Source organism: Xenopus tropicalis, chromosome 4 (assembly GCF_000004195.4).
Source record: "Xenopus tropicalis strain Nigerian chromosome 4, UCB_Xtro_10.0, whole genome shotgun sequence".
NCBI classification, from domain to species: domain Eukaryota; kingdom Metazoa; phylum Chordata; class Amphibia; order Anura; family Pipidae; genus Xenopus; species Xenopus tropicalis.
Window position 1 is genome coordinate 81391931 of NC_030680.2, and position 15272 is coordinate 81407202.

Here is a 15272-nt window from a genome sequence, read left to right on the forward strand (position 1 = left end):
TACAATACTCATACTTTTATCCATTAAACTTTTTTTCAGCATTGGGTTGAAATTTCTCCAGTCCCCATACAGTTGCAGGGAACTTATTTCTTAAAACAAAGAACCTTTATAGTTTGCAAACTTGCAGGATCCATGACAGACACTTTCTTCACTTTAAGGCAGTTTATTTAACACAGGGGTGCCCATTTTTAGCATACAAAACAATAATACATATAAATCTTGCTACCATCACACATTTGATAACTTCCCTCTCTAAACTGGGCCCCTTGTGGACTACCAGCAAAAACACAAATGTTTGGCGACACCCCTGTAGTCACAATACTTCTTTGGAGGAATTTCTTAGCCTCCTGGACTTCCTCTTAGTAACTCAAACACTTATTCTCTCAGTCGCTTTCTCAAGGGCTCTCTCTGCTCCTTGCAGTGACAGGCAGCATCCCCAGCCCCTTTGGGAGTTCCTTACACAGACAGGCAGCCTTCCTGCACTATGCCCTGCTCTGAGAGACCTTCCCAACATTCTCTATACAATTAAATACCTTTCCACAGGACAGGCTTCCTGTGGAAAGTGAGATTCAATATGCAAGCTGAATTAGTGGAATGGATTGCCTTGTCCATTCCACTAATTTATGTTAAATAAATAAATGTTACTTATTTCTTTGGTCACTCTCCCACAAGATATATATGAATTTTGTTTCCTCGTATATGAAACTGAAATCTCTCAATTGTATGGTTACAAAACTGTTGTTAATTTGATACAAGTAGCGAGACACACCATATAAATCCAATAAATGTCAGAGTATATTTCCCTGCTGACACTGACATGAACATAGCTACCATCTCATGTAGATTTCATGGCAACAACTGGTTCAGGCCCACTTAAAGGCAGATGTTATATAAGTATATGTTATTTTTTTATTATTATAAACTAAGTAAACTTACTTTGCCGCTGCACTAATAATGTATTTTAGGTACCCATAGGGTTAAATCTCCTAAAAACCTAGGAAGTCCCAGTTAATGTAACCTATGCCCCAAGGAGGATTGTTTTCCCAAGTGGCCCAGGGATGTTATGGCCAGTTCCTGTATATAGTTACTATAGAGGGTGCTTCCTCTTTAGACTCTACCTGTCGAACAGGGTTGATGCTGATGAAAAGCCTGGAGCAAAAGGCCTCAGTAAAAAAACTGTGCACTATGGGAACCAATACCTTAGTTAAGTCTGGGAGCAAGGACCCTATAAATAAAGTTTTAGTGACAGAAAATCTTCTGTCATAGTACACCTTAGAAGCATAAGCTAGTCAGGACAGAAAAAGCAATACCTTGCCAAGGGACAACCAGCTGGACAGGGAATCAGGCTAATTTTACACTCCATGAGAGGCTTCAGCAGGAGAGGATCCAGACTATGAGCAGTTATTTCACAAAGGTGGGCTTAAACCTATCCCATATACAGCATTGTACTATGTAAGTATGATGCAGTTGGTTCATTTATTCAATGGTTAAGAACCACTGGTATCTCAAATATATTATTTCCCAAATATTTTATGTAGTCCAACAACATCATGCTATCACTGAGTAGTCATTGCAAGCACAGAGCTAAGAAAAGGAGTCCTAGTGTAATGGTGCTCTACTATGAGATAGCTAGAAAACATTGTTTTGGGCCAGTAATTTGGGAAAGGGGCTATTTATGAGATGACAAGTATTAATATAGGCAGTAGTGGGGTAATTAGAATTGGCCGGTCTCTACAGAAAAATCATCTAGGGCCCTCACAACCTGCAGATGATCTTTTATGCAAACATATAGTATACTTGCTTATCAGTTGGGGCCCTACTGGGCCTACTACAGGTATGAGGTACATTATACAGGATCCGTGGGTGCCAGGGTTTCCTGGACAAGGAATGTATGCAGTTTTTTAGTGTTTAAGTGATTCCCATTTACTTGTTGCCTGAACAAACAGGTTTTACCCTGGGTGTTCCTGTCTTAGATATTCATTTTGATTATTGGGCTGTCTGACGTTGTTAAAGTCTTGATCCCTTGGTACTGCAAATTCTGATTTCCGTGTATGATCCAGCTCTGTTCTTGCTTTGTGATATCTTTGATGCCACACAAATCTGACCCATGGTTAAGACCTGGCTAGCCTACTTAATTTTCTCTCCCCCTCTGGAATCACAGCAGTGCTGTTTACTCTCTGCTGCCATTGTCCCCAAGTGGTGACCAGCTCTTGTCAGTCACTCAGCCACCACTTCTACCTGTCGATAGTGCTGCTCCTAAAATCTGCAGGCAGCTATTTTAAAGGGGTGGTGCAGGGTTCTGTGAGCACTATTCCTATCACCTTGTGCAGGGCTCATTCCCAGCCTGATTTTACCCAGACTGAGTAATTTATGTTCGCTCATTCCCTGCTTAACTTAATAAGTAACAGTGGTCCAATACACTTGAGTGTACTGGACCCCTTTCTCAAGTGGGCTTTGTCCTAACACAGAACAACAAGCAAGAATAAGCAAGAGGCAAAAAAGATAAAAAATATATTTAGGGTCAGAATCATGTGTGTGGCAATTCAAGTAAATCGGCACCAAAACTGTTTGCGGAGAAGGAAATATGTTGACAACTACAATTAAAAAGAAAGCAGTTCTAATTTACTTTATACTGGAATTCCTTGTAGCACAGTTCTCAAAAAATTGTACCCTTTAATCTGCTGCCATCCCACTACTGCTCCATGAGTGGCGAGGGTATTTCATTTTCTCTACTCACCATTTTTGTCTATTGGTGGGTACTGGAAACTTTTCCTTATTTCTTCAAAGGCCAAGCCACGTGCAGACTCAGAGCTAGGAAATGTCATTAAAGAGGCACCATAAGAATAACATCTATGTACATTACAGCCACTATTTTATTTAAATGTTAATAAAAAACTGAAAACCCAGCAGCCTAATTTATTGTATTTTAAAAACGCACACACACACATTTACATGCAGTACCACTATATTTTCGTATAAGTGGCACAAGTTGGAAAACTAACCCATCCAAACAAATAGCAATAAGGGAGCAAAGCTGGAACATTTTGATTATGGCATCGCAGCACTAAGTCACTTCATACAGGCATCAATGTTCTCTTCCATCAGGGATAAAAGAGGTAAACAAGCAGAGGTGAGCTTTCGCATACTGTGACATCCAATTTAGTGGGCCAAAAAAAGAAAAAGCCTTGCCTATGCAGGAAATGGAAACATTTTCATGAATACACTTTAAACTATTTATTTAACTAAATCGGTAGCAAATGAATTGATTTTATTTATTCTTCAGCTGTCTTGAAGTCCTGTTTAAAAATGTAAGAGCAGATCTATTCTCCTCTCCATTGTCCTTTGCCCATAAATATTTTATCACCGTGTACACTATCATGTTCTCAAGATATAGCTTCTGTCACAGTTCCCAGTTGCAACCTGGCTTGCCACACAGCTCTTTCTCTGCCTTATTAGGCTTATCAGTAGTTTTCAGGTAAGGACACCCCAAAGCTCGATTCTGAAAGGCCTTCTCAGGTAACAAATGGTATTCTATGCATTTTATAGAAAACTGTATCCTTTCCTAGCATTTAACCTCTACAAAACAGTATGGATATCAGGTGGTATATGGGGCTGGTTTCTTTAAACCTCCACAGCCAGATGAAGACGGACACTAACTTGCTTGGGGTGCAGAAAAGCTGCCAGACCCAGATTCAGTCTGAGTTCACATGGCAGGTAAGAAAACTGTGCTTTGGAAATCCGGCTTGCATTGCTCTCTCATTATGTTTAGCATCAGCTTGGGAATCATTATATCAGAACTAAGGCAAACACAGTGCAATGAAGAGACTAATCTCAAAAGTGTACTGCTTGAACTTATTCAGTTAGATAATAAACAGTATAACTCTGAGAACTCATTTTTATTGCTGTACTGCTCCATAATATTTTTTATTTATGTTTGTATAAACCATACTTACTCGTTTTAACACTCTAGCTAATTCATTCATTCCCTCCACTCCTCTACTTTAAATTGCACTACACATGGTAGGCAATTTGCAAACGCAGGTTTAGGATCCATTATCCAGAAACCCCTTATACAGAAAGCTCAGAAGTATTAAAGGTCATCTCCCACAGACTCCATATTAAGCAAATAATATATATATTTTTTTAAAAGATTAGCTTTTTCTCTGTAATAATAAAACAGTGCCTTGAACTTGACCCAATTAAGATATAATTAATCCTTATTGGAGTCAAAACATTTCTATTGGGTTTAATTAATATTTAGATTATATTTTAGTAGACAAAGTATGGTGATCCAAATTACAGAAAGACCTATTATCAGGAAGACCCCGGGCCCAAAGCATTCTCCATAACAGGTCACATACTTGTAGTTTGATATTATTTACTACAAAGTCTTTGTTACTGATCAGACTTTTGTTGTCATATTATTAAATTGACAGTTACTTGTGACTAAAGGCATAGTAGTTTTGTAAGGTCACATACTGTATGTTCTTGCTCATACTTAAGTGGCATAAAATTGTATAAAAAAAAAGCTTCAAAACACACCACACATCTGTATGTCATATGAATAAACCTATAAAGTGTTAGCTTGGATAAATGTAAAAACCGCCATAATTTTTACACTTTTCTAATTATATAATCGTGAATTCTATTACTGTATTTAATAGAAGCCAACTAACAGTAACAGAGATTGCAATGAGGGGTTTAAATGATTTTCACAAGTATTTGTTTTGCTGTTTTTTTTATACAATACAGTATATAAAATATGTTGATTTGTTATGGGAAACAAAATGTAGAGGAATAAACCCCAAGCTTTAAAGTTATTGCCCTTGTCTCTGCCTCCATGTCTGCCAATGTCAAAAGAAAGCAGAAATCTACAATACATATGATGTTAATTTTATAAAACAGAGTTCTCAGTTGCATAAGAAATATCTTCTTAGGACACATTCATCAGACCATTTACAATGCTTTTTGTTGGGATAGATACCAAGGGCTATTGACTTTAAATGCTCCATAAACCTGATGTGACTATTGTGCTTGTGAAGCTCCTTTTCATGTTTGCCTTTCCCTATAATGCTTACAATAACCTTGTGGTGCTTTTGAATAAAATATCATTAGTCATGGGCTTACTGTCTTAGTATTCATTTCTAATTTAAAAAAAAAAAAAAAAAGTCTAGTCTAATAAACATAACTTTTTAAAATAAGCAGTCCCAGAAATAGCGATTTCAATGTTTTTTCTGGGCACTTTTACTGGGGGTGATCAGTTTTGAATCTGTATGTTGGTGAGTTTCAAATAGGCAAAACTAGAACCAACCTCTACTGAGATACTTATTATTCAAACTATGTCTGCTCAAAGCATAGCAACATGATGTTTGACACTGTCTCTGTATGAAAGCATTCAGATTATGTAATCAAGTGCTAAGTTTTCCCCAAGTGTAGTAATAGTAACCAATAGTAACAAAACAGTGTTGCTACCATATTAAATTATTAAAAGAGGCAAAGACTGTACCAGGTCTAGCATTCCATAGCAGGTACAGGTACTATTTACTGGTTTACAGGTGAATCCAAGGTGCTCAAGCTGTGAGGAAGGAGCATTGTGTAGCTTCAAAACTTTCACACTAATATGTGTATATTTTACAAGTCATTTATCTGAATGAAAGCATTTGGTTGCCGCAGGTTACAAGAACTGGTGTGATTATTGCTCTTGTGTCTTAATTTTCATAATGGTATAGCTGGTGTCTGGACAACATTTTCAAAAAAATTTTTTTAAGCTCAACCCAAATATCTTTGGGACCTAAATTAAACCTACAATAATTGATCGAGGTTCCATTCCAAGTGATACTCTACATTTCTAAATAAGTAAATGCAAATATAAAGAGAATGAGACCCGGCATAGACTATTATAATTAACAGTTATTTTAACTAACAAGCTCATTAAAGTTGATTTATGAAAGTATCCATGCCATAGGAACAGTGCCCTACTCCTGGGCAAAAGACGTATGTTTTATCAAGAGGAGTCATTACTGTAAACTGGGCCACAATCTGGCTACATGTAGCAGCATTGCCAAAATCAGAGAGCTCACATCTGGCATTCAGCAAATTGTTTGTTGTTATAATAAAGGAATACAAAGAACGTCACGCTCAACTGACTGAATGGATAAATTGCTGTTTAAAGCAGGTTTGGAAGAACACATTTTGCTGTAAAATAAACATGAAAAATAATGTTTGTTCCCAGACCAAACTACTTCAGTACTTACTTGAGTTTTAATACATTTGGTGCACAAACAGTTATAATCAATTCCCTTTAATCAACATTGAACTGTACCTTTAAATAGGAATGCAGTTGTATGTTGTTCTTTTGAATTTCAAGGTGGAGGATTTACTGGAGATACTTTTATGGTGCACATTGTAGCCATGGTTGTGAAGGAAACATGGTTTCCTATTTTTCATGAAAAGTACCATCAAAGAACATTTCAGGTACAGTTGCAGTTAAACATACTAATGCATGGGATCTTGCTCCTATGTATAAATTAGAAACCACAAATAGACATTTCACACCCATAAAATGTATTTATAAAGAACAAATGGTGTCCCATGTGTATTATTGGAAATAAAAGCAATGGACAAAAAAGGAGCAATTATGTTGTGCATGATACCAAGACAAAAAAACACCTTCATGGCATCTTGGTATAGAATTTTTTGGCACAGTTATTTGAGGAGTGGAGTTCATCAGTAGAACTGAGGGCTGAGAGTTTTATTGATGAATTTTGACTTATTGATAGGTCACACACTTGAAATATTTGGTATTATTTTGTAAAAGGTTATAATAAGGAAAAAACTGGCATATGACTGTGAACCCATTGGCTTCCACAGTCAACAAATGGGGAATCTAGGAAGTTAATTGGCTCATGACTTAAATGTTTGTCATTGTGCTTAATAAATAAGGTCTAAGCAAAATGGGCACTAGAATATTCTCTGAGCATGCCTATAAAATACCTCATAAATCTACCCAAATGTATAACAGGTATATTAAGTGGAATATGTTGCATCTCTAGTTATCTCAAAAAACAAATTCAGCTTCTCAGGTGGGAGAAAATGTATATCACTAACCACAGAAAAACGATTTGAGAATGTCAGTATTAGACTTTGTGTGATTACCTAGATATTAATAGATTCCATTTGTACTTGCAAATAATTTCAGATGTTTCTCTCTTTAGAGCTCATTCAAGTATCAGTTGAAACATTTATACTTTTACTGTGTCAAAGCATAAACATTTGGAAAAGTACAGTACAGGAAGCCTGCACAGCATGTGTCAAGGGTTTCAATTACTACTGGTTATTGGCAGAACTGGAAAGAATAGTGTTGGAGTGAGTGCAGTAATGCAAGTAGATTGTAGATATTGTTGGGAAAGACTATTGTATGCCTCAGTTACTGGTATGGGGTGCTTTTGTCCATTTTAAGCAGATATTTCTAATTTTTAAAAATTATTTCCTTTTTCTGTAATAATAAAACAGTAGCTTGTACCTTCTAAATGGTATTAATCCATATTGGTGGCAAAACAAATATTGTAGCAGGATTAAAGAGATAGTTCCAGTTTTAACAGGAACAAGTCATAATGCCTATATAAACTTAAGTGCCGCTATTTGTTTCTAATGGATATGCCCCTCTGCCTTTCACCAGCTCACCACTAACTAAACTCATTCACTACCTAACACAGCTTGAAGTTAAGCAGCTTCCTGGTTTAAATTGCACTGGGTGGGAGGGGCAATGTTCTGATAAGCTGGGATGCTATTTACATTTGTATTTCAGCTTATCACAATGTTCTCCTGCTGTCAATCAAAACACTGTTCTACTTCAAGGGCAGTGACACAAGGGGAGATTAGTTGGCGCACATCAATCTTCGTTGTCGTGGGCGACTAATCTCCCCGCAAATTGTCTTGAGAGGAAACTTCGGACGACTTAGTCAAATCATGGCGCCGCGTATGCCATTCTACCGGCGATTTACATTCTAGCCGGTGGGATGGCATTGCGGGGAGATTAGTCATCCGCGGCAGTGAAGATTTGTCACGTGGCGACTAATCTCCCTGTGTGTCACTGCCCTAAGCAGTGTCAGAGAGTAGAACAGGTAAGTAAGGAGTGAGCTTGGGGAGGTAGGGGGCATTTTCAGTAAAAAAAGACTGCATAATTTGGATAAATACAGGAATAGTGGCACGTTCCTGATAAAATTTGGAACATGTCACTATCCCTGTAAGGTATGGTGATCTAAATTACAAAAAGATCTGTTATCTGGAAAACACCAGGTCCCAAGGATGCTGGATAATACATGCTATACCTGTATAGGTAAAGGTGGAGTAACATATGCAACCGTGAATTTGTAGGTAGACTATTAATGTCTCTGGAGGTCCCCTTTTGTGAATTCCTAAACCTGGAGCAGATCCATAGGGTACAGTGTAATTGGCACCTGAACTCTTATCAGTTCCCTTTGAAAAAGTGTCTCTAAAAAGGCCTATAGAAGTAATTCTAAACAGACCCCTCATACAGTCGACACCAACTTGACTTGCAGAAAAGGGTAAATACACATCTGCTGTGTGGCTATCCAAACACAGGGACGCATACCAAAAAATAATGGCAATAAAAATGTTATATTTCTTAAAGGTACATAAACTATATATTATCAGGACCTTATTTAGTGGTCCAAAATGGTGAGTACTATGGCACATTTGGCATTCTTGGCAATGGGAAGTAACCTGCCATGATTTCAAAATTCTTAGCAAGCGACACATAAGAGTAAAACCAACTATGCCCTTGTAAAATTCTGAAATACAAATCACTGTAAAATAAAAGAAATTCAATTGCTTCCCACTAACTATACTTTAGTGTAGTTTATCCTGCCCCTAGACACACTTAGGGGCTGATTTACTAACCCATGAATCCGACCCGAATTGGAAAAGTTCCGACTTGAAAACTAACATTTTGCGACTTTTTCGTATGTTTTGCGATTTTTTCGGATTCTTTACGAATTTTTCGTTACCAATACGATTTTTGCGTAAAAACGCGAGTTTTTCGTATCCATTACGAAAGTTGCGTAAAAAGTTGCGCATTTTTCGTAGCGTTAAAACTTACGCGAAAAGTTGCGCATTTTTCGCGTAAGTTTTAATGCTACGAAAAATGCGCAACTTTTTACACAACTTTCGTAATGGATACGAAAACTCGCGTTTTTACGCAAAAATCGTATTGGTAACGAAAAATTCGTAAAGAATCCGAAAAAATCGCAAAACATAGGAAAAAATCGCAAAATAACGATCATTACGAAAAAAACGCAATCGGACTCCATTCGACCCGTTCGTGGGTAAGTTAATCAGCCCCTTAGCATTCATTCATTTATGCCGACAGAACGACATCTTACTGGAAAACCAGGATATATATCTACAAAGCAAAACCTTAAGATTTAGATAAATATTGTCATTTCACCATAACAATATGGAGCAGTTCAGTAAATTCAGGACGGTATTTATAATATCTGATATGGAAGAAAGACATTTTATGATTCCTGAAGGCTTTAAAGAGCTCTGTTATTACTATGCAAATACCTTTGCACTGAATTTGAAAGCATGAATAAGAGTATTGTTGAGAGGATGCATAGACTATCAATGCCACAAAAAATCCCAGGTCTGAATTTTTTGTTTGGCGTTTTGCAGTATTTAAATTTCTTTCAATTTAAATAACTCTCAACTATTATTATGTTTTCTAGCACAAATAGCGGTCAGCCAGTTTTGGTAAAATATTAACTTTTCTTACAATTCCATTTAATGTTCTGTATTCACTATTGCTTTACTAGAAAACAATATTTACCGTACATTAAAGATTTATTAAGTTAAGGCATCTCCACAATGGTTTTCTACAGTTAAAGTGGCTATTTGACCTGTTTTAAGAAACACTGAAACATGGAAATGTAATACTCAGCTCAGTTCAAGCATATCAAAGCAATATATAATAGGTAATTCAGGTATTACAACAGAAATGCCAAGATTTCATAGAAAGCTTTCTTAAAAGCTCCAGTAATATCTATAAGCGCTGTGAGTTACTTAACTCCTTTTTACTTAAATGCTGTAAGCATTATCCTATATTTTACATAAAAAACAAACCTTTTATTCTGATAAATCTAGTTTTCTTGTTGGGGGATAGGGGTAAGCTTGCACTTTTGCCTATCAGGAAATGAGACCCATTGTACAGGTATGGGACCCATTATCCAGGATGCTCAGGACCTGGGGTTTCCCAGATAAGGGGTCTTTCTGCAATTTGGATCCCCTACCTTAAATCTACTAAAAAAATTATTTAAACAGTAATTAAACCCAATAGGATTGTTTTGGCTCCAATAAGGATTAATTATATCTAAGTTGGGATCAAGTACAAGGTACAGTTTTATTATTACAGAGAAAAAGGAAATCATGTTGAAAAATTAGAATTATTCGGTTATAATGGAGTCTATGGGAGATGGCCTTTCCGTAATTCGGAACTTTCTGCATAATGGGTTTCCAGATAAGAGGTCCGATACCTGTACTATACATAGAATATACTGATAAGATGGCTAAATGGATTGACTGAACAATACCAATACATTTTTTAATGCTTACAAACTCGAAATATCAGACATTTGAGTTTATGAACCATAATTCGAATTGTGCGAGTTGTAGTGCTAAAAAGCTAAAATTGAAAAAAAACTCAAACTGGAACATTAATAAATCTCCTCCCTATTGACAGAATATAGAATCTATTTGTAAATATTATCTCTGGCTAATAGGAAATGGCACATATGTAAAAGATACCATAAACCAATCCAAAATGCTTATTTGATTGTCAGTAGCTGACATTATTTACCCATAAATCCAGAGAAATAATCTGCTCACCTTTGAGACCAGAATGAGTATGCTCTTGAATTTAAAGCATACTCTAATTCAAAGCGAGTACGAAGTGCAGCAACATGGCTTCGACCAGGACTGCCACGGCCTAATAGGCAATCTGAAGAGGCAGATGGGGACAGAGAACCACTGCTGTTACTAGATGCTGGCGACATCAGCTGCAATTAGAAAGAAATTGGTTTCCTCTGTAGGTTATTAGTGTTGTAGTATTGTATACAGAATTCAGTTGTTGGCAACGGTAATATTTCTTTTATACTACAAATCCCTCTCTTTACAGGCTCATAGTCTTCCAAGTACTCAAAACATAAGAGTGTTTTATTTCTGAAGAACTCTTCCAGTCATTCTGTACCTTTCATAATAAATTTTGGAAACATATCAAAAGTTCAACACTATGGGGCCCATTTATTTCTATGAATCAGGCTCAGGATAATCTTTTTTTGTGCCAACTGCCTTTTTTTTTTAAATTTAACACAACTGAGTTTTTCTGATTCCAGTGTTTTTTAAAATATCAAAGGGCTTGAGAAAAAATGGAACGCCTTTATTCAAGATTTTTCATGATTGATTCATTTTTAACATAATACTGTATGCTTTAGTTTATTCTGCCAGTGAGTTTAGCTTTATTTTTGTACTCTTTATTCCTCTATATTACCATTCAAAGGTGGGAGAGAGATGAATCTGGAGTTTTTATTACTATAATTACAGTTACTTAATATCATTTTCTGCTGTGTATGTTCAGACAAACATGTTGTACATAAGAGTTTGTTTCTTTGTGATTTATATAAAATCTTGACTTGTCGTCATTTCTCTGCAAAGCTGAATGCGTCATTTATGCTGCCCTGGCCAATCTGTTTTGATTTATCCAGACCCATGATAATAATATAATAATATACATATTAATAATTATGTATGTATATGTGCATGCCTTTTGAAGGGCCCCCACATGGAGCAATGGTCTAGTAGTGCTGCCACAAAAATGTTGACACTCAACATTAGTTGGGTCAGCTTTAAAGAAATAGGAACGCCTGCTTTAGATGAACTTAACTACAGTTACATTGCATTACTGTTCTCAAAGGCTTAATATAGCGCAGTAATTCTCACTTTTAGCCCTTTACCGTATATGTCAAGAAAGGCACTTAACAAATCAAATTGCTTAGAAATTTCTTTTAGTGCCCTATTTCAACAAATATTCACTGACTGCCAACTTCAGATAGAAATGACTCCTATCCATAATGTTATTTCAGAAAGGCAAATAATCTTTATGGAAGGCTCTTCCAACACTGATGGAAATATGAGAGAACTAAAGAACTGAAAGTTATGTAGAAAACACTCTAAGATATGAATTTGGTTACAAAAAGTTACAGATAATTCTACGCTCACCTAATATGACTGGGAGCCCTTTCAACGCTTCTTAATTTAACATCATTGGCCTCATTGTTGCCAAACTTCATGATAGAAAGGACTATTCATTTTTATGGCCAAGCATTATTCAACTGTTCAAACTCAGGGACATTGTGCCGCAAGTGTTATAAATTATACCTTCTTGCAATAATGTATCTTGATGTATCTGTCTATCACCTAAATTTTTCTGACAGGCATTTTTTTCTTTGAGATTCTAGTGCACACAGTTCTGCTGCAAGGACTGTGTTTATGAATAATGTATTTCATGTAAGATTTAAACATATTCGTCTTAAATCTGCAGTTTAAACTATTACAGAACTCTTTCCAGCTAGCGCTTTACTTTTCATTTATTAAAATTATACCTTTTTAATGAAAATACAAACAAAAATACTGATATTTAAAGGCTTACTTGCCCTATACTATACTGTGCTTTTTACAAACAAAATGTTATAGTGACATAGATTTATGGTGTCTCCTGCAGGCAATAAGAAAACCTGGGGAGCTACCCCTGTTTTGGAGAGTATAACTTTAATATCCACTTCTGTTGACCACACCCACAAGTGACATTATTCTATGGCTCTGGGCCGATAGCTTATGCCCTATATAGCTTCTTGTAGCCTCCAAAGCCCGCAACCCCTACCCCCTCACCCCCAGCTCAGTTGCCAGATTTCCTAGGGATATCCATGGCAGAGGGTGGGGGCATTTTTTTTTACATTAAAAAAAAAATTAGGCACCAGAGGGCTGCCCGCCATAATGTGCCACCCTAGGCACTGGCCCTTGGATGCCTTAATATAAATATGCCCCTAATCCTAGAGCAATTCACCTCTGTGGGCTTTGCCTAGTGATGGAGATTGGTCACCAGGAGGCAGGCTATATACAGGATAATTGTGAGTATTATTTGTGTAAAGACCTGCTGCCGCTTGTGATCTAGCTATTAACATCAGTTAATACTGATGTCACATCAGCACATACTTCCCAACTTGTGAGATTGGCATTTAGATTGTATGAAATTGTTCAATAAACTGTTCCACTGTTTTTAAGAACCACTGGTGCCCAAAGTAGCAAAGTAGGTTCTTTTGAAGCTTTCTAAGCCCAACTATTTTTCCAGCAAACCACTGTTTCTCCGGGTATATTATCCCTTTTCTACCATTCATCTGCTGCTCATACTGACAAAGGAACTTGTTTACTCTTCTCTTAGAGTAATGGAACACAGGGTGCTTTCTTGTGCTTTGACAACCACATTTTCAGTAGTTCAAAATTGCAGCACAAGAAATGAGCCACTCCCATTTCTATACCAATTAGTGAGCCACTGTGAAAAAGAAAAGACTTATTTACTGCAGTTATGGAAATTACTGTGCATTCATCATGTAGCTGAATATTAATCTTTGGCTTAGCTTCTGAATGATATTTAGTAGGGATATTTTTGAGGCAATATGACAGCCTCCCTTTAAAACTCCTAGCTAAACCCATAACTGAAGAAAATGCAAAACAAGTTACCTCTATGTTGCTGAGACACTCTTCTAGCTTTGACACAACCTCAGAAAATTCAGGCCGTCCCTGCAGACAAAAATAACTTGTTTGAAACTATATGAATGAATAATAGTGCAAAGAATAATGTTTCTCATAATGATAATTAAAAATTTAAGTTAGTATAAGCGGTACATTCAATTTAAATATATAGAGGTCAATTGAATTATATATTCACATTTTAGTATGGGGTAAATTATTGCTATAACAACCTGTCATTATAAATTATTGAGGTTAGGCTTAGTTTTTTTGCACCAGTACACTGGGTCCCTATATTTCTACTATTCTATGACCCTTTGGTGCCAAAATGTTAGTCCTAAGTTTGCCCTGATCCACCATGTGCATGTACAGAACATAGACTGGAAAACATTTCTGGAGTAATTCACCACAGGGAGAATCATCTGTTGCAAATGCTATGCCAGTATAACATAACCAAGTGGACGAAAGTGTCTGAAGTATCTGTGAACTGAATGAATATTGTATCATTTGTGCAGTACAGGTATGGGACCTGTTATCCAGAATGCTTGGGACCTGGGGTTTTCCAAATAAGGAAATTTTCTGTAATTTGGATCTCCTAAAGTCTGCAAAAAATTTAAATATTTAATAAACCCAATAGGATTGTTTTGCCTCCAATAAGGAATCAAGTACAAGGTTCTGTTTTATTATTACGGAGAAAAAGGAAATCATTTTTAAAAATTAGAATTATTTGCTTATAATAGAGTCTATGGGAGATGGCTCTTCCGTAATTTCTGGATAACGGGTTTCCGGATAAGGGATCCTACACCAAACTGTGATTGTGTAAGATTCAGCAAATAAAGAGTTATCTCTTTGTTCCAGGAACCACTGGCACCCAAGTTATATTTCTGCGTGTGAAATTTCCCATCAATACAGTGAGGGCCCTTGTGAGTGAAAAAGTCCCATGTAATGCATGCATTACTGGGAGTTTGCAACTGGCTAAGTCCAAGTTGGATAAGAACTAGAAGGCTCCTAGTGACCAATCCTCTTACAGTTCTTCTTGGCTGAGGTTCCTTCTTTGATGCAATTTACAATCTCTCTTCTGGTATTGCCAGGACCACTTAAAGATAGCCTTACACACATTGTTAAATGGTACATGTATGTTGGGCATATAATTCTGACAAATCTCTTTGTACCCCTTTGTACCATGGATATAGCTTGTTTTTCTAATTGAAAAACTACTTCTTACTTCCTGGTGTTTCCTCAATTGGTCTGTTGAAAATAGAACTCATGCAGTATCCATTCAACCATCAGGGTTATCGGTTGGTTATCAAAAAAAGTACTGGCCAGTGCATGGCCAATCAAGCTTTATTCAGCAACTTCTAAATCCATGGCATACATATAGAAATTTGATAGGATATTTTTATCTGAACTGTTTTTCATCCCATTAAATCTCTTGCATATCTTTCTTTATT

At 36.5% G+C, this 15272-nt stretch overlaps 1 protein-coding gene across 2 annotated transcripts in view; it reads right to left on the reverse strand.

Annotated features, from left to right (window-relative positions):
- tnni3k (TNNI3 interacting kinase) overlaps positions 1-15272 on the reverse strand; it is a 118954-nt gene that overhangs the window by 770 nt on the left and 102912 nt on the right. Inside the window, 3 exon segments of one of the 2 annotated variants that reach the window (NM_001204821.1) lie at positions 2738-2811; positions 10906-11075; positions 13813-13872. In NM_001204821.1, coding sequence (NP_001191750.1) covers positions 2738-2811; positions 10906-11075; positions 13813-13872 — 304 coding nt within the window. 2 annotated transcript variants of the gene reach the window in all.